Source organism: Leptonychotes weddellii, chromosome 11 (genome assembly GCF_054177405.1).
Source record: "Leptonychotes weddellii isolate Sample4059 chromosome 11, ASM5417740v2, whole genome shotgun sequence".
Lineage (NCBI taxonomy): Eukaryota > Metazoa > Chordata > Mammalia > Carnivora > Phocidae > Leptonychotes > Leptonychotes weddellii.
The window spans coordinates 25221105-25247173 of NC_138379.1; the positions used below are offsets into that span (position 1 = coordinate 25221105).

General features: G+C 38.1%; 2 protein-coding genes across 2 annotated transcripts; both read right to left on the reverse strand.

The window, feature by feature from the left end:
* On the reverse strand, positions 1–8921 carry LOC102746436 (doublecortin domain-containing protein 1). Its single transcript, XM_081798401.1, has 4 exons — positions 8316–8921; positions 6735–6935; positions 2448–2541; positions 1–210 (listed from the first exon to the last, which is right to left on the reverse strand). The coding sequence occupies exons 1-4, from the start codon at positions 8444–8446 to the stop codon at positions 1–3; spliced, it is 636 nt and encodes a 211-aa protein (XP_081654527.1). The 5' UTR covers positions 8447–8921.
* Positions 8586–26069, reverse strand: LOC145715896 (doublecortin domain-containing protein 1-like). Its single transcript, XM_081799080.1, has 6 exons — positions 25840–26069; positions 22014–22112; positions 17541–17640; positions 15481–15616; positions 12709–12868; positions 8586–8661 (listed from the first exon to the last, which is right to left on the reverse strand). Exons 1-6 carry the CDS (start codon positions 26067–26069, stop codon positions 8586–8588), a joined length of 801 nt encoding a protein of 266 aa, XP_081655206.1.

Below are 26069 nucleotides of genomic sequence, written 5' to 3' on the forward strand. Positions count from 1 at the left end.
CTATTTTTCTTTTATCCTTACTAGAAAAGAACCACTTACTGGTTGATCAATGTTCTCCTCTTTAAGCACAGAGGATGTACAAATACCAGCATAATTTGCTGCTGTGATCTCCTTATCCAATGCAGTGCTATGAAAGGCCATAAAAGCTTTGGTATTTTCCACATAATTCCACTTTTGATTGGACGTCCCATTGTTATATGGTTTGTATTTCTGAAAAAAGGATAAAATATGGAGTCAAACAGACAGGAGAGTTTATGATTTGATTATAGCTGTCACAGTTTCATTGCATAAATTCAGAAAGTATAGATAATTACTCATAATTCTACTATGCAGTGATAACTTATTTATATTTGATGATTATATATGCAACATTTTTTATATTTATAAATATGCATCCTTTGATTTACAAAAATGAAATCACAAAATGCATATAATTTGGTAACTGCATTAGTTTTTTTAATAAGAATATTCCATGTACCTTTTCCTAACATTCTTAATCTTGATCTTAGGGATGTTTTATTTTACCAATCCCCAATACGTAAACATGTAGATTGTTTCTCAAATTTTCCTTATTATAAGCAAAAAAGCAATGAATAATCATATAAATAAATTTTCATATAAATCCATGAAAAATTCTTGAGGAACAAACTCCTCAAGTACAATTGCTGATAAAATAACATGATCATTTTTAAATATTATGAGACATCATATTAAGCTTTATCATATCAAAATGCTTTCTAGAAAGGTTATTCTAGTTTACACTTACACCAGTAGAATATGATATGGCTTGTTTTCCTCACATTCTTGCCCAAATATCAATTTAATAAATGAAAAATAGTGTCTTGTTGCTATTGTAATTTACGTTTCCCTGGTTATCGAGGTGTTTTTTTTTTTTTTTTAAATGAGTACAGGCAGTTTTATATGTAACAGAAACAGCACATTTATTCTAATTATAAAACTTGGCTCAAGCATAAGTAAAGAAATGAGTAGTTTCAATTTTAGAGAATTTAAACCAGTAGATTAGTTCCAACTAAACATATCATGACACCTCAAGGAACTTTATAATGAATAGCACTTACTTTACCAGGGAGAGATTGATAGTAAAGAGGAAAATAAATGGGTCTTAAGAATTGATTTAATAGGTCAGACAATAGAGCATCCCTCAGAGGCATGGAAAACAAAGACTATATTTCAAGGAACAGAGAGTGGGGGGTCTAGTAACATTAACCTAACATGCCTCATTTTTATTATTTTACATGAAATTTAATATTTTCTCACAAACTGATTGCTTTAAGAAATAAAAATGAAACATCAGCAAAGAAAAAAATCTTGAAAGCTAATACAAATTACCTTGAGATAAAACTCATTTCTTAAAAATGGGAACCTTAGGGGAAAATGTCAATATCTATAATTTTATGAAACTGATTAAGGTACAAAATTTGCATCTGCATGAGGTTTTAATCTCACTGTGGCCCGTGCAAAAGAGGCACCTGACAGGAAAGAATGTGATGTTATATATATGATGTCTCCTAGAATAAATTTTTAGTCCATAGTTATCAGCAGGATAGAAGACTTAATTAAGCTTTGATATTTGTCCAGATTGCTATACCCCAATTATGGATTCAGGACCTGCAAAACAAGCTGCCTCATTGCTATTAAAAACATGGAATAAAACAAATGTACTTTGGAGATAATATATTCTGTTCAACAAAAAGATGGTAAATACTATGGAGGATATAGAAAATAAATTCAGAGCAGCGGTGCTCCTAAACTTTCTTTCTCCTAGCAAGGAAAAACACATAGCCATTTAGGGGTGCCTTTGGTTACAAGTAAGGATGACAGATAAACATGAAAAAAGAACTCCATAAATCTTTACCCAAAACTCAAATGAACCCAGATTTCTCTGGAGTCTCCAAAAGCTGTTTGGCTGCTACAAGCATTTGCTAAAGTATGTTAAGTGTATTTCAAATGAGTATCTTCGTAGAATTAACACTGATGAGTTCACATCCTTCAGGAAGACCTCTCTGATCATGCTCTTTCCCTCCAGTTGCCAGGTAAGAGGGGACTTGCATACGTCCCAATCACTGAGCTTAAAACACGTGCCTCTAACAGCTATTCACTTGACTGTACCCACCACTGAGACTATATGAATGCTACTGAGATAATTTCTCATGCTTGCCCTTGGATTTGATTTAAGTAACTAGCATAAGTCCTGACATGCAGCAAGCCCACAATCACCATCTGTTGGATTAAACTAAATTAAGAGCTACATGAACATGTTGAATTTGAAATCTAGGCAGACTATTGTAAATATTTTAACAATGGCATTCAAAATAGGTTTCTATGACAGCCATTATCTTTCTACACAACAAGGAAGCGTAGAGCTTTACTTAACTTTAAATAAAGGGCCATGATTACTACTTAGCCTATATATATATATATCTTACCTGAACAATAACTGGATAGCCATAGGCTTCATTTCTTGTGTTGGTCATGGACACTGCCAAAACAAGGTCTGGGTTGCTCACCAGGTGAAAGGTCCTTTGGGAAAACAGGAGTAGGCTTGTTATCAAGTAGCATAACCAGATCAGAGCTCCCTCTGTGCCACTTACCAGAGTGCTGCCTCAGAGCTCCATGCATGCTCTGTGATAATGGATAGGAATCCTTTAAGCATTTCTCCCCCACAGAAGCACAACGTTATGCTTTCTCAGTAGAGAGTCCTGGAGGAACACTGCAGGAGGAAGGGGCTCCCTTGCTCTTCTTGGCTGCTGCCTGGGGTCAGCAGTTGGGAGTGAGGATATCCCGTGATGCTCTGCCCTAACCAGGTGCCCAGAATGTGTGGTCCCTGGGAAACTTCACAGTCCTGGCCTGTAATCATTTGCTCGTGGCCCTCCTGACATGGACATCACATGCTCGAAGCCTTCTGCCTCCCCAGCACGCCCATTCCCTTTTCATGCCCATGTGCCCCCAAACCAGCCGCACTCCCACATATTTCCCAGAGCACTACTTCCTGCTTGCATAGCAGCCACAGACCAGGTCTGGCCAGGCAAACCAACAGATTTTTGCCCTCCAATTAGCTGTATTCATACTTTTGCTAATGAGTTCTGAACTCCGGCCTTGGGAAAGGGCCCAATTTCACATTTGTCCTCAATTCCCTCAGCCCCAGAGACCATACAGAGGATTTTTTAAAAAAAAATATCTGATAGTTACTCTTTTATTATTGTTTAATAATTCTTCATGTTACACATCCCCTTTAAATCACTGTGTGGTTTCTGTCTCCAAACTGAACCCAGACTGATACACCCTCCTCACCTCCCGCTGTTTATTATGAGAGGCACCGTGGCAGAATGATTAAGAACATGGATTCTGGAGCCACAGTGTTCAAGTCTGAATCCTGAATCTACTTCTTAGTAGCTATATGGCTTTGCTTACCAACCCCACACCTCTGTTTCCTCATCTGTAAAATAGGATAATGGTGCATGCTTCAAAGGACTCTTGTGGGAATGAAATGAATTAATGCACAGAAAATGCAGATTATTGCTTGGCACACGTCACTTACAATGAGCTACTATTATTAATGGTTGTGATTTTTTATAGCTTTTCCTCCAATTCTCTTTTTCTAAAGGGGTATTCCCTAAAAGTCCAAGACATATGTTGAATATTGTTAAGTTGTCTTATATAGGAACTCATATAAAGCCTCTTTGACTGAAAGAAGAAAAGAAAATTATTGAGCTAAAACCCTCAAATTCTTTTCCTTGCATCACTTAAAAGCAAAATAAGCCAAACATTCAAGAAACTTGTCTGTATAGAAAAAGCCAATTCTTTATGTCTGTCAACATAGTTACATTACACATCAGCAGTGGCATTCCTGCTGTGGAAAATATAACCGGTTCTATAAAATTTAATGATGTGGGAGTGGAGGGGAGAGGAGAAGGTGAGAAAGGGTCTGTTATAAAAGTAATATATTTCTCTTTTCCAGACTTAAAAAATTCCAGATATCTAATTTAAACTTCTGTGCTATAAATAAATATAAAACAATATAACCTCACTATAAAGAATTTACAAAGAACTGGAAAATAGGGTAAAAATTATAACAGAATTTTAGACATTACTCGTATTACTACAAGATAATCACTATTAATCTTGCAATGTATTTCTCCCTTCTATTGTTAATTAATGATGTATCATTTTAAATTAAAAAACGGGTATTGGATCTGGGCGCCTGGGTGGCTCAGTTGGTTAAGCGACTGCCTTCGGCTCAGGTCATGATCCCGGAGTCCTGGGATCCAGTCCCACATCAGGCTCCTTGCTCAGCGGGGAGCCTGCTTCTCCCTCTGACCCTGTCCCCTCTCATGCTGTTTCTCTCTCTCTCTCTCAAATAAATAAATAAAATATTTTTTAAAAATGGGTATTGGATCTCATCAAATACCTTTTTAGCATTTATCAAAACTGGGCACTGCACAAGAGCTGGTATTCTCTTATTATTCACCTGTGTAACCTTGCCATTTGCATAGTTTGGGTCTTGCATTTTTGTTGACACTCAATATTATTCATATGAATGAATGATCGTACATCTCCTGTGATGACCTACTGAGATGCCAAGATCGGTTACCTAGCTATCTGTTTCTGCTGCTTAGAAGAGCCATAGCAACTTCTCCCATGCCTCAGTGCCCTCCTCAGCCATGACAGTGTTGGTTTTCCTTTTTGTTTTTGAACAGTACAGTGAATTGGCACTTGGCCTTAGCAGGAGTGCTTACATTTTGCAGGAAGCTTGAATTTATGGACCTGTACATAAAACCCACTATGTGCCAAACGGCAGTGTAAGACCTTAATCTGTGTCCCAGGAATATCCAGCACGATACCACAGCCCCTTCCACAAACCCAGGGAATGAGTGCTTGCAAGTCAATCTCCCGTGCCTCAGTGTACCTAGCTTTGAAATCAAGTGATTAAGATGAGAAAATGTAAAGATCCCTTGTAGCTCCAGATTCCATGACACTGTATTTTCCCCTGTATAATTCTGGGTCCCATTGAGGGGATTTTCATCCCCAAGCATTGTTTTCATATTTCCTTTTAGAAGCCAGACAACTAATTCAGATTTTGCCAGAGTTGAAAATGGGAGAAATGTCAGGCTATCTCAAAAGTTGACCTGGACCATTCTTCTGTGTGGCTGGAAACCAAGTGAGTGTATCCCTGGCAATTTCCAACTTGGGTTCGAGGAGGACCTCCACCATAATACAGTAAGCTAAAGCAGTAAGATGTGTTGCTAAATTCCAGAAATGTAGAGCCGGGTAGCATTAGCTCTGCAGGGGCAGGGATTTTCATCTGTTTTATTCTCAGCTAAAGCACCAGCACCTAAAACACCACCCTTAATTACCCTTTGCAGCAGAATGAATGAATTCTGGTCCCATATAGTAAATCATTCACAGGGACAAAAACCTGCTTCTTAGCTCCCTGTCATAAAGTTAGCTTAGCTAGGATGAATGGGGCAAAGGAACACACTCACAGGTCTATCTACAGGTTGCCTTTTCAGCCTTCTCGAAAACAAGCCCAGTAAGTGTTCCTTGCTGGCGCTTGGCTCATCTCAGACAGTGAACAGTACGACTAGCTTCCTTCCTGCCCATGCTGGGCTACTGCTGCCGCCCGCTAAAGCTTACTCAGTCTCTGTCAAAGCAGCAATTCCTAAACCTTTCACAACACACACCTTTTGAAAATCCCAATGAAAACCATAGCTCTTTCCCAGAAAAAAAAAAAAAAATGTATCACACAGATGTCAAGAGATTGAAGAGGCCTCTGGAGCCCCACCATACAAGATTAATGGTAGAATTTGAAGCAAACCAATCTAAAAACCAAGGAGTTGTTTTCTTTCTCGTTAAAGACATGTTCATATATGAACAAAAACAGAAAGAGAAGTCTAAAAAGCCACCACGACTCAACAGCTACCAGCATTCTACCATTCTTGTTTCATCCCCCCCAACTTTTTACATTTTTGCTTTTGCTAGAATATTTTAATGCAAATCTGACCTACCTCTTAATTTTATCTGTATGTACTACAATATATATCTCAGTGATCGGGACTTTTCTTTTTTTTAATATAGCCATTAAACTATTAGGACACAACAAAATTAATAAGACTTCCTTTGCATCATCTGGTACCCAGACTTTTAAATTTCCTCCAGTTGTCTTAGAAATAACCTTAAACAGTAGTTGGCTTGAATCTGGATCCAAACAAGGGCCAGGATTGGATTGATATATTTGTTAAGGTAAGAATTCATTTTCACTGTGTAAGCAGAGCCATATCAGTTGGTTATTTGATGGAAATAGGGGATGGTGGAAAGGATGAATGTGGGGAGGGGCAGGAGATTGAGTTAATGAAAAGTACTGCAAACTTTTTTAAGTTCTTTCTTGATCCTTTCAAATCATAAAAATTAGAATTAGATGGCAGCCCAGTTTTCTCTTAACTTCCATAGCCAGTTAAAACTATGTACCCGTAGGTCAGATTTCATATTTCCTATCTGAATTGACACTGGATAAGTTGTGTATAGACTACTGAGCATTTACATTTGATTTCACTCTCTTTCTCTTCTTTGAGTAGGATAAAAAATTATTGGCTACCTTAAATAGAAAATCCAAAGTCCTCACGGATACCCTTGCCTGCTCTGTGGGGACCATACCAGATTTCTTAGGCTGTCAATGATATATTTTGATAGATTAACACCTAGTATAATGGGTTTACCTGCTGCCTTCCTTGTGCATCCATCGTTGATGACTACCATCCACTTTCTTCTCCACCAAAACTACCTCCATGCCTGAGCGCAGATCAGGACCTCGAACTCCCAAAACTAGCTGAGGAGCGGCACAGCTTATAATTTGCCCATCTCTGTATTCAAACTGCTGGTGGCAAAGCTTCTGCAATTTACTCTGCTTTGGAGAATGGCTGAGATAAAGAGAATCCTATTAGAGGCCGAAAAGCATCCTGTGCCCTCAATGTGCTGGAGACTGCAAGTTCTGTTGGCGAGAGACCTGCTGTGAACCAAATTCACTGATAATGGGGAGGCATTATCATGGGGACAGCACCGCTGCTATTTGCCTTGCCCTGCCAAGTGGACGTGAAGAGTAGAATTCTGAGTTTGTTCTGTAAAAGGAATACATGCCCATCCAAGAGAATATGAGAAACTCATCAGCATAGCAAAAAGAAATTGAGTTGAAGAGATAATTTAGTTAAAGAGGGAAAGGAATAGGAGAAGGAGAGGGCCCTGTAGAAATGGAAGAGGGAGAAGCAAAGGCGTTCAAATCATGGTTGTTTCTAGCCTCTACCTACAGTCTGCCTGGCAAAGAGAATGCCATTCTCCAGATTTCTCAATCCTCCCTAACAACTCATAGAATATCATAAAAAAGAATGCTATGCTAATAAGTTCATTCAAAGGAATCTCTTGCTTAAGGAGCTTAAGGCAATAAGCAGACTTATGAAATATATGAAACATCACAATGCATTGTCAATTAAGTTATAAACATCTACGAAGCCCCTAGTATGTGCATGGGCAATGTTAACTGTTGAAATGCCAAAGCCATTTGATTTATACAAAATGCTATAATGTTAAGCAAAATGCTATGAAGTTAAGTCTAAAGGTTATGGAATAATACAAAGTACTATAAATTCCTGTTATTTCATTGGACATAGACCAGAAAAAAATAAAATTAAAAAGGAAGAAACTACATTTTACTAATTTCTTAAAGACATCAAGGCATCTTACATGCTTATTCTTAAATTCATTCACACATTCATTCAACAAATACATAGGCTTTACGTTAAGTTATCAGGAGGCAAAGGTGGATGAGCTTACTGCTTAATAGAAAAGACACACCAGTGAACAAGAAATTACATTACATGGCACAAAATAAGCTAAAGGGAGAAGGGCCTTCCCACAAATACTTGTAAATACTTAGTCAAAAACACAAGAAAGACACAAATGTGTATGTTAATGTAAATGGCGGCTAACAGTAATGCAAACCCTCGGAATCATTTTGCCTTGAAGTGAGCAAATCTAAGGCCATGCAGAAATCTCTAACAAGAATTCCTTGCAACTGGGTGCCTGGATGGCTCAGTTGGTTAAGCGACTGCCTTTAGCTCAGGTCATGATCCCAGAGTCCTGGGATCAAGTCCCACATCAGGCTCCCCCTGCTCTGCAGGGAGCCTGCTTCTCCCTCTGCCTCTGCCTGCCACTCCCCTGCTTGTGCTCTCTCTCTCTTTCTCTCTCTGTCAAATAAATAAATAAAATCTTAAAAAAAAAAAAAAGAATTCCTTGCAACTTTTTACCTGTATTTCTTCTGTGGTTCCACATTTTCAAAGAGTTCTTCTTCCATTTTCTTTGGAAGACTGTCATCCTCATCAAAGTCATGAGGAGTTTCCTGCCAGGCATACCTGAGAAGTGTGTGACAAGCTTTCATTCGGAGATGGGCTCTTGCATGTGAATCTCTATCAAGGTTCAGAAGCAAACACAAGTGTAAGAATTCTGATTTTTACTCACAGAATTTTCTCTGAGATATAGTCTGATCATATCGTGAAGGATATTGATGGATCTGTAAATCACATTTCCATGATGGTGCGTAACATCGCCAATCCACCTCCTACTAATACATAATTTAGATCTTTTAATATAAGCCTACAAATAAAATTCCCCAATTACATAGTAAACAGCATTCATCTTTACTATATTTATTCAGGAAAAAATGGGGCCATGTATTATATCTCAAAAACTGCAAGATTGGGGTGCCTGGGTGGCTCAGTCGTTTAAGCATCAGACTTTTGACTTCAGGTCAGGTCATGATCTCAGGGTTGTGAAATCAAGCCCCGCATTGTGCTCTGCCCATGCTCGGCATGGAGCCTGCTTAAGATTCTCTCTCTCCCTCTCCCTCTGCCCTACCCCCCTCTAAAAAAAAAAAAACAAAAACAAAAAACTGCAAGATTAACACTACTCGGTAGTTTAAGAAATTCATAATGAATGTGTAATGAGATTCCTTTTGCCTACTCCGTAAGTGGGTCATAATTCTGTCTGGAACAGGACAGCCTAGATTACTGCATTTCATAAAGTTTACTCATTAGACAATGTTAAGAAATCTTAATTAACTTCACTTTTCCTCTCAAATCTAGAGAGGCTCAAATAGCATTGGCACAGACGTGCCAGATTTTGACAGAGAATAATGTACTAAAACACTTACATAGTCATAGCTTGAATAATTGAGTCAGTCAGCCTTCTGGCTTCTTACTAAGATGAAGATGTGAACAGGAGCATAGCCACCATACAGATCTAGACATGTCACGTTCTGGAGCACTGTTGAGGGTACATTTGCTTCCATGGGATCACAACACAATATGAAGACTGCTCTGCTCAAGGCAGGATAAATATACAGGCAAAGCAGTGAGCCTATTTCAGAACTCTAAATATGCATATGCTTTATTTAAGCTGACGGGGAGTAGGTAGGCTGTGATCGCCAAGGTGCTCGTGGTATTTGATATAACTGGAAGCAACATCAAATTACCAAAATCTTCGGGGTCAATTCCTGTGTTTGCACAGCACACCATACACTTTTCAAATGTGACACAAGTATTATACGTGGATGTGAAATTGGAGGGTAACCGCTGCCTCTTTCAAAATTGCGCACACGCGGCTTCTCAAGTCAAAATTCTTCCCAGCAGTTAAAAAACAATAGTGCCATCTAGTGTTAAAAATAAAAAAACACAGCTTTCCCACCAACTATTTCTTTGAGGAAAACAGAAAACAAGAATGTCTTTCTTAGTTATAACATATTCAGCAAGGTGTAAACAAGATTCTTCCCCCAAGTCCAGATGTTTAATTTTCTAACTTGGAATTTTCTGTATTCTCTTTGGCTTCCAGGCAAATGAAGTACAGACTTTAGAACAGCCTTTTAAAATATACCTTGCTTTATTAAATCATTCATTTGTCCATTCACTCATATAACTAATCATTCCACAGTTAGTCACTCATTCCTTTGACTGATATTTCTTGAATATCTGCTACATGATCGGCACAGAGTTCTAAGCATTGGGGATACAGTGATGAACAAAACAGGTAAGTTATCAGGGTTCATGGAGCTTTCTAGTGGGCAGAAGAGAGATAACAGACAAGTCAATGAATAAATAATAATACAAGTGCCATAAGTGGAATAAAACAAGATATTGTGATAGAAACTAGCCAGGGTGGGGTGGGATCTGCTTAAGCAATGGAGTCAGAGAAGGCTCCTCTAAAAGGTAATGTTTGAGTTGAGACCTGGAAAATGGGAAGGAGCCAGCCATGTGAGGTTTGAGAGAGAACATTCTAGGCAAAGAGAATAAATGGAAAAGTTCTGAAGCAAGAATATGCTTGGTTCATTTGAGGAACAGAAAGACACTGACGTGACAGGTGTGCAGTGAGTGAAAATGGTAGTACGTGAAGAGGCTTAAGAAGTGGGCAGGGCCTGCCTGTAATTCAGTAAGGAAATGGGAAAGTTCTCCCTGAGCTCCATGCTAAAAAAGCCTTTTCTTTCACAAAGCAGCAAAGCTGAGGTGAGTGCTCCCAGAGTTTCTTTTCCACTTTGCTTATTCTTATTACCAGAAATCTTTGCACAAAACCCAACTATCAAAAGGGTTCCTCCTAGATCTAAGTTTACCCTCCTGCTTTGTGGATATCCCTCCTTAAATCATCCCTCTTTTCAAATATGTAAAACTTCCAAACAAACATATCTGAGAAATTCTGGGGAAATCTTTAAGTGACTCTCTAATATAAGATGATTTAGGATTGAGTCATCAGAAGTGGTTCAGAGAACTAGTGAAAGTTAGCCTGGAAAAGAGATAACCCAGTAGCCTGATGATGATGAACTTTGCATATTTTAAGGACTTTTAAGTAGAAAAGGAATGGATATAAACAGAAACAAATGAAACCATGTTCTAATTGGTTTAGAACCAATGTTCTAAATAATTTCGACATTAGAATGGGCTGCCTTGCGAAATAGTAATCTCCCTGTTACTATGAGTATTCAACAAAAGATGGGATCAAAAGAGCCTGCCCGGAATGTGCAGGAGATTCCTGCCTTGTTTTGAGTGGACTCACAACTCCAACTCAACAACTCAACAACTCCAGGCCTTGATGAAATCTATAAATTAGAACAATGTGGATCTTTGCGCTCTCAAAGATGTTCTTTCTTTTTTTCTCACTTTCTGTTTACTTTTTTCCCATGTTCAGTCTAATAACTCAAGAGGCCAGATGATACATTCTTCAGAAATTCTCTAGCCATTGAGGAATATACCATGTAGGCCAAATCATTTCTCTCTGAAAAAGGCCTTCTGGTGCCTTTGTGAGTGTCAGGACATGAGACCAGATGAATCACTCATCAAAATGAGGGGCTTTGTTTCCTAAAATAAGAGTTGATAGAGGATAGAAGCAGTCTTTTAAAGTGGTTTGTAAAATAGTTTCAAATGACATGTAAATTAATTTTTACTGTTATCACAAGGGTAGTTGACTAGCTATATATGGTTTTAGAATTTGGAAACTCACCCAATCATTCCTTCATTTATTCAGTGTAATATGATTAAATTCAGCTACCCTGGTCTTCACAGAACATGCACGACGAGGATTTTTGCCTGCAAGGAATTCCCAGGCTGGTGGGGGGAGGGGAGGGGGAGGACTGATAAGCACAGCCCTACGTACAATCATTACCATGACTGATTTCAATGATGAAGAATCATTCCGCACGTGAGTACCAGGCAGGTCAAGGCACTTCAGGCAGAGAGAAAAACGGAAGTGGCTCAGAGGCCTGCGATGGCGCATAAACGGAATATGTCACATTCAGCCGCAGCGTGTTGCCGCGGAGCTGGAGCTTAGTTCGTGTGTCGGGAAGAAAAAGTGTGGAGTGGAGGTGGGCGTGGGGGTGCAAATGAGGGTCAGTGACAGGCCTGGACTCAGGTCAGAAGGGCTTGGGATTACAGACTAAATGTTTTTTCTCTCTGCGGTAGGTAGCCACCGAAGAACTGTATAAAAAGGATTACGTTTGGGCGCCTGGGTGGCTCAGTTGGTTAAGCGACTGCCTTCGGCTCAGGTCATGATCCCAGGGTCCTAAGATCGAGTCCCGCATCGGGCTCCCGGCTCAGCGGGGAGCCTGCTTCTCCCTCTGACCCTATCCCCTCTCATGCTGTTTCTCTCTCTCTCTCAAATAAATAAAAAAAAAAATTAAAAAAAAAGGATTACGTTTTAGAAAGATAATTGTCTGTAGAAGGAACTCCGAAGTGAATTGGAAGGAGGAGAAGATGGAGAGAGACACCAACCCGGAAACTGCTTCAGTGACCCAGGTTGACGGCTGTATGTTAATATGCATCCAGCTTGAACCTATATTAATTTAATTGTTCCTGGAGTCAACATCAATGGAAACGAAACAGGATGGATTCCTCGAATAATTTGCAATTCCAAAATTCTAGTCTTTTAAAAATAGTAGTATAATAATAAAATTACTGAAAGTAGATCATTGTGATGGCTGAACATTGAAGCTCCAGCTTGATCTTTTTGCCAGAAAACTAATTAAATACTAGCTCTTCACCTGACATCCATATCACAAATGTGGTATATGGATTCCCTACATGGGCTCTGTGCTGTTATTGAGCTAATGAGCTGAGTTCAAATAGGAACCAGGTAGTTTTCCTGGCCATGCTGATTACTTACAGAATTTCACTGGAAGCCTTTTCCGTTGTTAAAGCATTTTTTTGCATTTGCTTTTCCTTTGGTCCTATCATTTGCTTCTCTTCTCCAAAAATTGCTACAGGCTTATGCACAGCAAGCTTGGCTCCAGACACGATGTCACTTTGGACTTCTAAAACAAGAGCTGAGCAGAAATGCGCAAATTGCAAGGACGTATTAGTTATGATTGCAGAACACTAGGAATTTGAAAACACATGTTAAAATAAGAATGCAGACAATTTTCAGCTATTTGGTCTAAGAGAACACTTTCTAAGTGTAATTGATAGTTGCTCTTTAATAAACTGGATTTCACTTAATTTTCTGTAGATTCTTTCCCCCCAAGATATTTGCAGTCAAAAGTACTAAAAGTGGGGGTTACATCTAAAATATACAAAGAACTCATAAAGTTCAATATCTAAAAACAATCTGATTAAAAAATGGGCAGAGGACCTGAAAAGACATTCTTCCAGAGACGACATACAGATGGTCAACCTACACATGAAAAGATGCTCAGCATCACTAAGCATCAGGGAAATGCAAATCAAATCAAATCAGAATCATAGTGAGATATCATCTCACACCTGTCAGAATGTCTATTAACGAAAAAAAAAAAAGACGTTGAGAAAAGGGAGCCCTTGTGCACCTAGTTGGTGATGTACAATTGGTGTACCTACTACAGAAAACAGTATGGAGGCTCCTCAAAAAATTAAAAATAGAACTACCATATGATCCAGCAATTCCACTTCTAGGTATTCATCCAAAGAAAATGAAAACACTAATTTGAAAAGATATATGTACCCCTATGTCTGTCACAGCATTATTTACAATAACCAAGATATGGAAACAGTCTTAAGTGTCCATCAACAGATGAATGGATAAAGAAGTGCTATATAGATAATGGAATATTATGTGGTCATAAAAAATGAAATCTTGCTATTTGTGTCAACATGGAGGTAACTCGAGGGTATTTTGCAAAGTAAAATAAGTCAGACAGAGAAAGACACATACTGTATTATTTCACGTACATTTCACTTACATCTAAATAACAAAACAAAACAAAACTGAAACAGACTCACAGATACAGAGAACAAACTGATAATTGTCAGAAGGGTAGAAGGATGGATGAGATAGATGAAGGGGATTAAAAGGTATAATCTTCCAGTTATAAAAAAATCAGACATGGGGATGTAATGTATGGCATAGGGAATATAGTCAATAATATTATAACAACTTTGTATGGTGACAAATGGTAACTAGATTTATTACAGTGACCATTTCATAATGTATATAAATATCAAATCACTATGTTATATACCTGAAACAAATATAGCAACATAGTCAATTACCCTTCATTTTTAAAAATGTCTAAGAGGAAAAAAAAGTACTAAAGGATAGGTCTTTCTAAAAAATGTTAATTATTATAAATTCTAACCATTCAAATGGGCATATTATTTAGATATATGTCTCTAGATCATTATCTAGGATCCCAAATTCCTCAGTGGAAGTCCCTAATGCCTTGAAAGATACATACAAAACTTACTGTACAGCATTCAATATATGTAATAGGGAAAAGTTTTAAATTATATTAATGATTTTTCTCTTTTGACTTTCTATGTATAGGACCTTTGTCCTAGCTCCTGGGGCAGCCTTAATGGAAGGAGTAAGACCATGAGTTGATGTGAAATGTTACAAAGGAAAGCAAAAGTACAAAGTTAGTTTTGACACTCAAGCACAACATATTGCCATAAGACAAGGGCCATGTAAATCAGGATTGACGCTCTCATGATTTAGGATTTTTCTAAATGCTGTTAGCTCCCATCTATTATATCAAAGCTTTAACCTCAAGGTTGATTTGGTGAAAACCCACCATTTCTTGGCCTGAGGGCATTTGAGACAGAAGATAGAGGAAGGCAGAAAATCAGCACTGGATGTCATGATTCCCTCTACAGGCTTCACTTCGGGTATCTATCTAAGCTATGCCAAGGAAACATTAAGGACACTGTTCATTATTCAGAACATTGTGACAAGTCACCTCTCAAGTTGCCTCCACCACGCCAATCTGAGGCACAGCCCTGTCAACCTGGATCTGGTTTCTGAGAGGTGCAGCCATGACCCAAGATTTGCTGAAGTCATGCTGGAGAGCTTTCCAGAAGTGGTTGCGAAGGAGGGGTGAAGGGGTTCTATAATAAGGACTTCAGAGATGAGCTCCACCACAGCCAGGCTTCAGGGGGCCAAAGGGAGCAGAAGCAGGAAGCATCACCCACCCAAAGCACCGTCTGGGCCAAAAGAATGGAACACAGTCGCCCAGCCAGGGATGGCGGCCACCAAGCCCCAGAAAGCAAGAGACTCTGTGCCCCAAGTTCTTCCCTACCATCTGAGAGAGGAACGAAAGAGAGACTCTGGGGACTGGGAAATCTGGAATCTGTCCCTAAATATATAATTAATGGATTATAAATAATATAAATTAATGGGTAAGGCAAAATTTAAACCTGACTGGACACTTTATACTTTCCTTAACAGAAAACAAAGAAGACCTGATTTGTTAAAGACAAAATAAATTACGTTTTCTTTACACATCCAAAGTGTAGTGTGAATTAAAATATGCAATCCTGTTAAATATATAATTTTGTCTAAAGAGCTAAACGGCAGGATATAGGAGTGAAATATGACTATTTAAACAAACAATTTTTAAAAAAAAGCAGCATCAAGCATTTAATTTTGGCCATATATATTATGGTAAATAATTCCAGTGCTTACCCTCTATCTTACGTATACTGCAGAAAGTTTGAATTTTAGAAATATCTGATGCTAAGTTTCTCAGGAAGATTTGTTTCTTTTGCTGAGCAATGGACACATCAGGATTGATCCAATGTTCTCCACATGAAACATATACCTAGCAAAGAAGTGAATCTCTGATCCTGTGTGCAACTGTTCACAGCAGCATTATTAGTAATAGCCAAAACCAGCCAAAAGTACAAACAAAATGTCCTATAATAGGCAAATGGTTAAACAAACTGTGACACCATGGATAATACTCAGTGATAAAAAGGCAAAACTGTTGATAAACATAACAACTTTGAAGGATCTCAAGGGTTATACCAAAAAAAAAAAAAAGTACTTCTCCATACTATCTTTGCAACCTCCTGTGAATCTATAAATTTTTTCAAAATAAAATTTTATAAAATAATTTTTTAAAGGAAGGAAAAAAAGAAAGGGAAGGAGGGAGGGAGGGAGGGAGGAAGGAAGGAAGGGGAGGTAGGTGTAAATTAGGGCTTTGTAAACTATGGCTGAGGCCCAAATCTGGCCTGCTGCCTGTTTGTGTAAATAGAGTTTTATTAGAACACAGTTATGCCCATGCATTTACATGCTTCCTGTGACTGCTTTTGTGCTTACAATGGCAAGAGCTGATGTTTCATTAGAGATCATATGGTCTGTAAATATTTATTAACTGACCTTTTACAGAAGAAGCTGAACAAAGCCACTGGTATAAATGAACTTGTAATATGTTAATGTGGCTATTTCTAGATGCTGAGATAATGAATGATACCTGTTCTTCATGCTGCTTATATTTATTTCTTAAACGAATTGGTATTTCTTTGAAGTAAGAAAAAATAGAGTGATATATTGAGAATACTCAGTAGGAAGAAAAATTCTACTCGGTGCTCTTCCGTGGCCCCACGTTGGTGATTATACACAGCCCCCTGTATGACAACTCAGGGAAAACTTTCTCAAAATTTTTTTCTGTTTGAACAATAGGCTTCCCTTTTTTCTCTGGACATACTTGATCATGTAACTGTTGATGTTTCTGTCTCTGTTGGCTGCTCAGAACAGCGATAGGTTTGTTTCTAGCAAATATACAGAATCTTGTAACACTCACTCCTGGCTCCATCTTATCTTCCTTTCACTCATACTCCCTTCGCCTTGGTGGCCTCATCTACTTATCCTTACATTAAATTTATCCTTTTATATCCTATGTTTTAATGTAATCTACCTTGAATTCTTTCTGAAATAACCCAGTGAATTAATGCAGCAGCAAAAGCAAAGAAAAAAAATTAAAAACCAATGAACTAAAACCTTGGAAGTGATAGTGTTAGAATTCAAAAGAGATCTCCCCAATTCCAACAACACAGACTTTCCCCTCTGCCATGCTGCTGCTGCTATTAGTCATCAGTACTATGGTTTAAGACTCGCTCAAGGGGTCTTTACATTCAGAGCCTGAGTTGAGTTCTGATATGATGAGAGCTCAGCTCTCTGTTCAAAGAATTTCAGGCATTGGTCAAGCAGGTTTTCTTTTCGAGCTGATGCCTCAAATTCCATAAATGGGAGAAAGGGCTGGCTGCTAAAGTCCTTCTTCTCAATCATCTCTAGCCACCCAGTCTGTGTGAAACACTAGATTTAATTTTTTTTCTGAAAGAGTGAAATTTTCATTTAGTAAGAAATCACTAAACAACTACTTTTTGAAAGCCTCAAAAAGAGGAGGTATCTACCTCCTTCAGAGTAGGAGACAGAAATCACAAGTGGTTAATAATCTGGTCTTGTCTAGTTTCCACCCTCCCTTCTAAAGTGGGGACATTGACAGCATCCATCTCATAGGGTCATGCTGATCCTTAAATGAGTTCATTCTTAGAAAGCCCTGGAAATCATGCCTGACAGTAGCTCTCAACAGCTAGCTATTAGTATGATTTTCTGAGGATTGCTGAGTAAGGCTGAGAGAAAGTAAGGGGGGAAGCAGTTACTGTTTGAAGTCTTGTATTTTAAAACATTTATCTTTTAGTTGTATGCATATACTATTTCCAGTTTCACATTCATGTCTTTACCAGTTCATCTCTTTGAAGGTCTTTTAGGGCAAAGATTTCCTTTCCCTTTTCATTGAACAATCTCCGAGCTGCAGAAGGTAAATTTAAAATTTCAGTGCACCTGTAATAAGAGACACAAAAACTGAGCTTGTAGATAGAAGCCTTCCAGCAGAGTAGAGAGAAAATATGAGAAATCAAGGATCTGGACCATCAACACCCACTCCTGCTGCAGACCTGTGAGACCACCCAGAGGCAGACCCTGGAGCCCATCAGACCGCTTTGGAGTCTCATTCCTCCATCCAAGCTGTGGGACTTGGGCAAATGAACTTCTCTAAGCCTCAATTTCTTATCTTCCAGGGTTTTAGTGAGGATTAAAGGCTGATTTTGAAAAGTACTTACCACAGTGCCAGGCCTGATCAACAAATAAGTAGGCATATCATTATTGATTTTTCATTCTTCAATATGCCGCACACTTTCTAATTGTGTGCCTTTGCTCATGCTCTTCCTTCTACCTAAAATACTTTCCTTGGCTTTTTCTGTTAACGTTCTATTCTCTCCCCAGAGTCGTATCCATCACCGAGCAGTTTCTCATCTCCCTCCACTAGTAGTGATCTCTATGGCCCTTTAACTCCCTTTCAAACAGGAATCTTTAGCCTGGTTAACCACTCAACAGTGATTTCCAGCCCCAGGCCCCAAACAAGCATTTGGCCTTGCCCTGTGGATATCAAAATGAATGATACTGTTTTCTTGTTCCCTGAAGAGCTCCCTCTCTTGTCAGGAGAGAGACAGGTCAGCAACTGAAGTATAATATGCAGGAGTGATACACAAACAATGAATCATGGAACACCACATCAAAAACTAATGATGTAAAAGAAGAAGATAGCAGGAAGGGAAAAATGAAGGGGGGATAATCGGAGAGGGAGACAAACCATGAGAGACTATGGACTCTGAGAAACAAACTGAGGGTTCTAGAGGGGAGGAGCGTGGGGGGATGGGTTAGCCTGGTGATGGGTATTAAAGAGGGCATGTACTGAATGGAACACTGGGTGTTATACACAAACAATGACTCATGGAACACTACATCAAAAACTAATGATGCAATGTATGGTGATTAACATAATGTAATTAAAAAATTTAAAAAAATATGCAGGAGTGGGTGCTGTCATAGGCACATGGCCAGGGTGCTGTGAGAACACTGGAAAAACAAAACAATGAATTCCTCCAGGGAACCCCGATTGAAGGAAGTGACATTTGGGTTGGGCCTTTGCAGATGAATAGGAGTTGGTCGAGAAGGATTAGGACCTAGAGAAGTCTTGCGTGGCTGGACCCGAGTGTATGGATGGGAGCAGGAGCCAGATGAAGCTGGAAAAGAAGACAGGAACCCATGGAAAGCACTTAAGATACCAGGCTAAGAAACTTAGCCTCTACCCCATAAACCGCAGGAAGTCACTGAAGGTAGGAGAGTAGAGGTGTGGTGTTCTCAGCTCCGCTCTTTAGAGAGTTAGCTGTCCGACAGGTGGAAGATGCACTAAAGCAGGAGAGGCTGCAAGTTACACAGCCCGTTCAGGAGAGTGGCAAGGAGGCTGAGTGGTGGGAGAAGAGGAGGGAGGGGTAACGGAACGTGATGGGGCTGTTGAGAAGACTGTTGAGATGATCCCGCCTTTGGAACAAGAAAAGTAAAGGATTCTTGCTAAATATATTTTACATTAGAATGTACTGTCTATCCTAAGTGAATTAGAAGTGACTTTATGCTGATCAGGAAGGCTAAACTGTATGAAGAATATTTCTCAATTTTGTTTCCTTAGATGGGATAAAGCAATTGAGCAGATAATTAGGCCCTCCATTTCTCTGAGAGGCCTTAGAAGGAACTAAGGCAATGGGAACTAAGTCTCTGCCTCCTGTGTCATAGCTCTAGCAGCTGGTGGACCAAAGGAGTTGGTGAGGAGGGAGTGGGAAGGAACTATAAGAAAATTGAGCCCCCAGCCACAAGATGTGCCTGATTCTCTTTCTTTGCTGCCCAGAGACCCAACCTGATTCCTTCTACTTTCCCTAAATGGATATCTTTGTGGGTCCAGGCAGTTATAGCATGACCTAAGAAGAATTACCATTATCATATCTGCTCCTACTCACATTTTCCTGGAGAACATTTGGACTATGGGAATATCCTGTTTTAGGACAACGAGTGGGAGAATAGAAGGAATGGGTGGTTGGTAAATCTCCTTTCTTTTTTTGAAACCCTGGTTTTAATAGTACTGAATTTAATTGGCCCATGTAGGTGGGCTAGAGAGGATTGGGGTAAGCTTTTTCCTCTCTATTTAATTCCTCCAACTTGTTCACATGCCAGTTAACATAAATGGAGACAGAATTAGCTGTTAAGTGCCTAAGGAGGAATGTGGACTCTGGAGTCAAATTGCCTGGGTTCAAATTCTAGCCCTCCTGTTCTGGTTGTGTAACCTTGAAAAAGTCCCTTAATTTCTCCGAGCCTCATTTGCCCTATCAGTAAAAGACAGCTATAGTAGTATTTATCTCACAGTGATATTTTACAGGTTAAATGTGTGGATATCTGTACAGCGCCTGGCACATAAACAGTCAGCAACACATTATCAAAATGGATCAAGCACTGCAAGCATTTCATGGCTACTCTCACTTAATTCTCACATCATTTCTGAGAGGCCAATTTTACTGATGAGGAAAGTGAGCCTGAAGGTTAATTTCCTTGCCCAAGATTGCATAGCTAGCAAGTAGGAGAGCTGAAATTCAAACCTAAATCTGAGTCCTTTACAACATTGTATGGCCCCCCGTCATAGAATAATGAGATAGTTGATCTACAGAGTGAGGGGACTGAGTGAGGTGCTGAGCAAGTGGTCCAAGATTTCTCCATTACGTGGAGGCAAATGTCCTAGAAATAAGGTCTTCTGACTTGCACACTAGGAATTAGGACTGGCAACCACATGGCCTACTCAGATTTACAGGGAGTCCAGAAAAGTAGAGTCTGATCTCTGTGCTCTGTGAGCACTAGAGTGGAAGAGGAGTGGCAGGTGGAGCTGGTACCTTGAGAGCTGTATTTCAATATAACCTAGGATGCCCTGGGAGAAAGGAAGCAAGTGTGTCTCCCAGGTCTGCAGATCGCTACAGGTCTGTAGGAGCGGGGACTTCCTTTCTCCAATCACTCACCAGGACACCTATTCCAGGAGCCCCACCACATCCTTCCAGTTATTTCAGAACAGTGGGAAACTGCGCAGAAGCTATGGATACATGCTTTCTTCTTTTCTTTATCTTCTTGCTTTGTATCTCTGTCTTTTTAGATCTCTCTCATTTTCTCTCTTCTCCATGAGGCCTTCCCTAATAGCTGTCCCTCACCAGGTTCTTCCTCCTTTCTGGTCATCTATAAAATGACCCCTTGATTATTTTTACTTCTGCACAATTAAATACTGCCCTCTGTGGCTTTCTGACTGTTTCACTGAGCAAACTGTCTTCCCAACAAGTTAGGAGTTTCCTGAGAGCACGGAATGTCTTGCCCCCCCCCTTTTTTAATCTCCAGCAGAATATCTAACACCAGTTGATGCACATGACATGAATACAACAGATATTGAAAAAAATCAAATTCTTTCATGCTTTCCTCTTAGCTTTTCATCCAAATCTGTTTAGCAAAGAGGAACTGGGACTCAGAGAAGGGGAGTGCTTTGCTGAAGTTTTTGTTAGTTAATGGCAAACCTGGGGTTAAAATCAATCCCCTTGACTCTTAATTCAATGGTATTTCCAATACTCCATGTTGCCTGCAACTTTAAGTATCAACAAAAAAAATTCCCTATTTACTGTTTAAAAATAATGCTTGTTATACCACTAGATCTTCCTTTATCTTTGGAGGTGGAAGAACCACCACCACCAAGAAAAGACCATCAAAGCCATCTGGAGTGACTTACTAAATAAAAATTAGCATAATTTTCCTTACATTTTATAAGATTGCCCCCTCATATTCAACAAGACATATTTTGTAAAAATGTTGATACCTGGTGCTCTACCTTTAAGCAGTTATCAAATTCTATGGGAATAATTCTTGTTTTGGTAGGAAAATATTAATCAAAAGAAAATTACAACATATTTTACAAATATGATATGGGCTGATGACATTTAAAATGTGGTTTACAGTAGATAACTACTGATTCCAATTCAAACAAATGTAAACCAAAGAAAAGTGCTGTACATTTGTGACATATATTTTTTAAATGGGAATAATTTATATTTACAGAGTTGGTAGTTCAGAAGCTAGGGGAAATTGCCAGCCCTTGACATTTGGGGCAAAAATTTATTAATTAGCACTGGTATCATAAACTCACATAGTTTATATATTTCACAGATTAAAAACTCCAGAATCATTGTATTAACAACAGCCTTCTTATGCAGATACATATGTATTTTGTATTATGTGTTAGACATAATTATTTAGGCACTAGAATGGAAAATGCCTTTGCATTTAGGATAGTAAGTATTTACCTCTCCAAAAGTTGGTGAAATTCGGTCTGGATTGTTTCTGTTTCAAAATATTTAGTAATGTGGTTTTTCACATTCTTTTTCCTTTCGATGTCAACATTTCTGAAACAAATGATCCAAGATTTGACTGATATGTCAGTATATGTTATCAATTACCTTTCATCTTTAAATATGTGAAAAAATCATGAGGTTTTAATTTATCATAATTTGTCCTAAAATAATATGCTTTCTTTAAAAAAAAAAAAAAAAGAAGAAGAAGAAGAAGATTTCAGGGGCATCTGGGTGGCTCAGTCAGTTAAGCGTCCAGCTCTTGATTTTGGCTGAGGTGGTGATCTCAGTGTCCTGAGATCAAGCCCCGAGTAGGTCTCCACGCTTAGCCCAGAGTCTGCTTGAGATTCTCTCATTCCCTTCCCCTCTGCCCCTCTCCCCACTCTCCTCCCTCTCTCTTAAATAAATGAATAAATAAATCTTTTAAAAAAAATTTTTTTTAAAGTTTAAAAAAAGGATTTAAAAAACTATCACAATTAAATTAAGTTTATAAACATTTATACTATGAACAATTTATATAAGAAAATGAATTTTCAGTATTTTAATCCTCTTCTAATAATGCTGGACACTCTGAGCTGTGAATTTATCAGTTTTAAAGAAAATACAGAGACTACATTCATTTTGCCTGTGATGTTCATATATAGTTGATATTCATATGTTTATTCATATATTATTAAGTTATCAATCCAAACCTAAATATTTTTAAACTGGAAAGTGATTAATGATAGACATAGAAAAAAATGTTTAATTGGAATATGTATCGGCTCAAATTTTCAAGTTAGAAAACTATCTGGTATAGTTTTAGAATCTCTATATTTTATTGAATGAAAGAAATAGTGGTCAAATATAGTTGTTCATTCACAAAATATGGTAATCAAGTATAGTTAATCATAAATAAATTAATAGATACATGAATGAATGAATAAATTCAATAAGCACTAATTTATGGCCCATTTTGGCCCTATATCCTGTGGTAAATAAAATGGCTTAGTACTTGATTAACGAGGACACACTGTCCCATGACCAGACCATAGCAGAAAGCACATATATGGATGAATAACACATCATCCCTGTTCTCTGTCTCATGGATGGAAGCATAAGCAGATAATCACAACACAGAGCGGTAGGAGTTATGCTGGGGAAAAGTCCACAGCAATCAGAGCATTGGAGAACATAGAAGCTACAGCTAATTCAGGGGTGGGTAGGGAAGTGTCAAGTTCAGGGTCAGCATCTAGAAATGAAGGCCAAACTCATTCTCAGAACACCTTTATTATTTTAAGGCAGATGGAAGGTGTTGGGGAGTGGCAGGGGTTTAAGAGTAAGAACTGGAGAGAGTGTTGATAAGAGATAGAGCTAGAAAAATATGCAGGAACAATTCACAAAGGGCCTTAAAAGCTATATTAAGGTGCTTGAGTGAGTCCAGAGATCATAACTTACTAATAACTTACTCATTAAAATTATCTAAAAATATAAAGTTTATCACACAGCTTCAAACTGAGCCTTTCCTCTTAGAATTCCTTAAACTAACACTTATAAAATTCTCCTTGTTTAACTTGCTATTCTGAGAGAAGAAATTCACCTGGAAATCACAACGGTTTTAATTTATTTGAATTTTGACAGCCACTACCCAAGACTGACAAGATCTTATTACTCACCAAGAGTAAAGATCGACTAAATCACAAACAAATGATATTTGATCTTCTGTTGGCTTTGTAGATAGAGGAACCAGCAACAACAAATTTCCCTCAAAACTGTCTAGAATGAATTATTAAGTAACTAAAGGACAGCATGTTGCCAGGATAGGATTTGGTTAAAATGGGTCTATATTTCATCATTCTAGCTTGATTTCACTTGTAAAGACACAAAATAGCCCAACTATCTTCATTCTTACAAATAAGTTTCAAGATAATACATGTAATGTACGCCTACATGTCCTTAGCATTTATTTCTTCTGACAGAAAATATTTAGCTTGGATATATGAAAAGTAGCATAGCAGGACTCCTACTTTGCACAACTCTGGGATGCGTTTGTATAGAATACAATGTGAAAAGTGTCCTCTGGAACTGGGCAACGCAGCTGCTCAGTAATATTAGCCAAAATTCTTTCCATTTGAACCTTCTATTAACCAGTATTTACATACAGCTCTGGGCAAACAATGCTATTGAAGATCCTGTAGAAAATTTTCTGAAATGACCAAGAAAAATTAATGTATATTTAGAAGAGTTTAATGTCAAGTGTATGCCAGTGTACTTTAATTTTGGGGGAATAATTAATTTATGTAGTGAACAAAGTGAATACTTGATTAATTAGGACACACCATTCCATGAACATAACAGGGTTTCACATACTTTCTGCTGGAATAGTTGTCCAAATGAACAAATCTCTCAATTATGTTTGGATTACCTGACTGAACTATGCATTTTAAAACATTAATGTGGAAAGATAAAATCTGTATATAATTTTGAGCCCCAGGGAAAGACATAGTGCAAAAAAATAAATGTAGGAAGGGACAAAAATTGTTAACTTTGGATGTCAAAAAAAGTCATATGTAATTTAAGGGCATTACCCTCACATTTTACATCTAGCAGAATGAGCTAATTATGAAATGTATGCGTCAAAGATTTCAATTTCAGGCTTGACTTTACTTTGAAGATTAATTTTTTACTTTATCATCTTTACAGGCAGTTCAGTGGACAGCCGATCTGAATGTTACTCATTGTTCAGCGATGTATGAAGTATATTTAATCAATGTGAAGAAAGTAATATTCAACGATTATCAGCAGCCTCAAATATTCTAAACATCTCAAAAGAAAGGTCAGAAGATAACAGCACTGCTAATAATATGAGAAACAATATATTTAACTCATTCTTTACATCACAGCCTTGCACTGGTCTATGATTTCTTTTGTCATAAAACGTAATGAAAATACAGCAAGTGATTTTTCTCTAATGTTGGAGAAATATTGGTTGTATGGGAAGATTTTATTCCAATCTTATAACACAAGCTAAAGTGCAGATCGATGTTTTTCTAGAATGATAAGCTTTTAAAATGTTATTCCAAAGGCAGAGATATAAATTATATGAAGTTATATTTTGAGAACTGTATTTGCTTGGTAAATATGCCAAAGATCTTCATGTAAATAATAATGTACAATAATAATTTAAATAAGGACTTATACAATTATATGTAAGAAGAAATTTATGAACTCAGTTACTTTGAAACACATTAATAAAACTTAAACAAAAATGCTAATTCAAAATAGACATTAATCTCAGAACTTTTTTTGATCAGAAGTACCCATTTCTAACTCATTATTTTCTCCCGTGCTTAGCCTCAATCAGAAGAGTTAAAAGTTCCTGACAAGTTTTTTTTTTTTTTCCTGACAAGTTTTAATTAAATCTCAGTCTCTATTTTTATCTCCAAATATCAACATGGGAGCCCTTTTTATTTATTAATTAATTTGTTTCTTTATTTTAAAGATTATTTATTTGAGAGAGAGAGAGAGAAGAGGGAGGGGCAAAGGGAGAGGGAGAGAGAGAGAGAATCTCAAGCAGACTCCCCCCTGAGCACAGAGCTTGAGGCGGGGCTCATCCCATGACCTTACAACCCTGATGTCATGACCTGAGCCAAAATTGAGAGTCACTCAACCAATGGAGCCACCCAGGCATCTTGAGAACCCTTTTTAAAAATAAACACAGAATTCTCCCAGAAATGCATCCTTAACGAAGACAAAAATTTGTGGAAATGAGAAACGAGAAGTATGAGCAAACTGTTCTTACTGCATTTTCCGTCCAGGTGAGCTGTCTGGACCAATTATAATAAAGGCTCTATTTTTATTCTTGTCTCCATTCCGCAGAACTCTGAGCCTCATAGGGACACACAGCTCCGGGGTCTTACAGATGGATTTCTTCATGGGAGGACTGTTTGGAATAAGCAGTCCTTCTATTGGCCAATCAAACTCCTTCAGAAAGAAATGACAAAGAATGTGATGATAAGTAAGAAGAGTCAT

Bases quoted from the DNA above. Each gene is read 5' to 3' on its own strand.
- LOC145715896 (XM_081799080.1), bottom strand. From the start codon at position 26,069: ATGACTCTTCTTACTTATCATCACATTCTTTGTCATTTCTTTCTGAAG. The intron at 12,869-15,480 runs GTAAGCACTGGA...ATTTCTGCTCAG, and splicing joins CAGTATACGTAAGATAGAGG to CTCTTGTTTTAGAAGTCCAA. The intron at 8,662-12,708 runs GTAAGTAATCAG...TTTTATTTGTAG, and splicing joins AAGGCTTCCAGTGAAATTCT to GCTTATATTAAAAGATCTAA.
- LOC102746436 (XM_081798401.1), bottom strand. From the start codon at position 8,446: ATGAAAGCTTGTCACACACTTCTCAGGTATGCCTGGCAGGAAACTCCT. The intron at 6,936-8,315 runs GTAAAAAGTTGC...TCTTTATCTCAG, and splicing joins GAACCACAGAAGAAATACAG to CCATTCTCCAAAGCAGAGTA. The intron at 211-2,447 runs GTAAGATATATA...TCCTTTTTTCAG, and splicing joins GCTATCCAGTTATTGTTCAG to AAATACAAACCATATAACAA.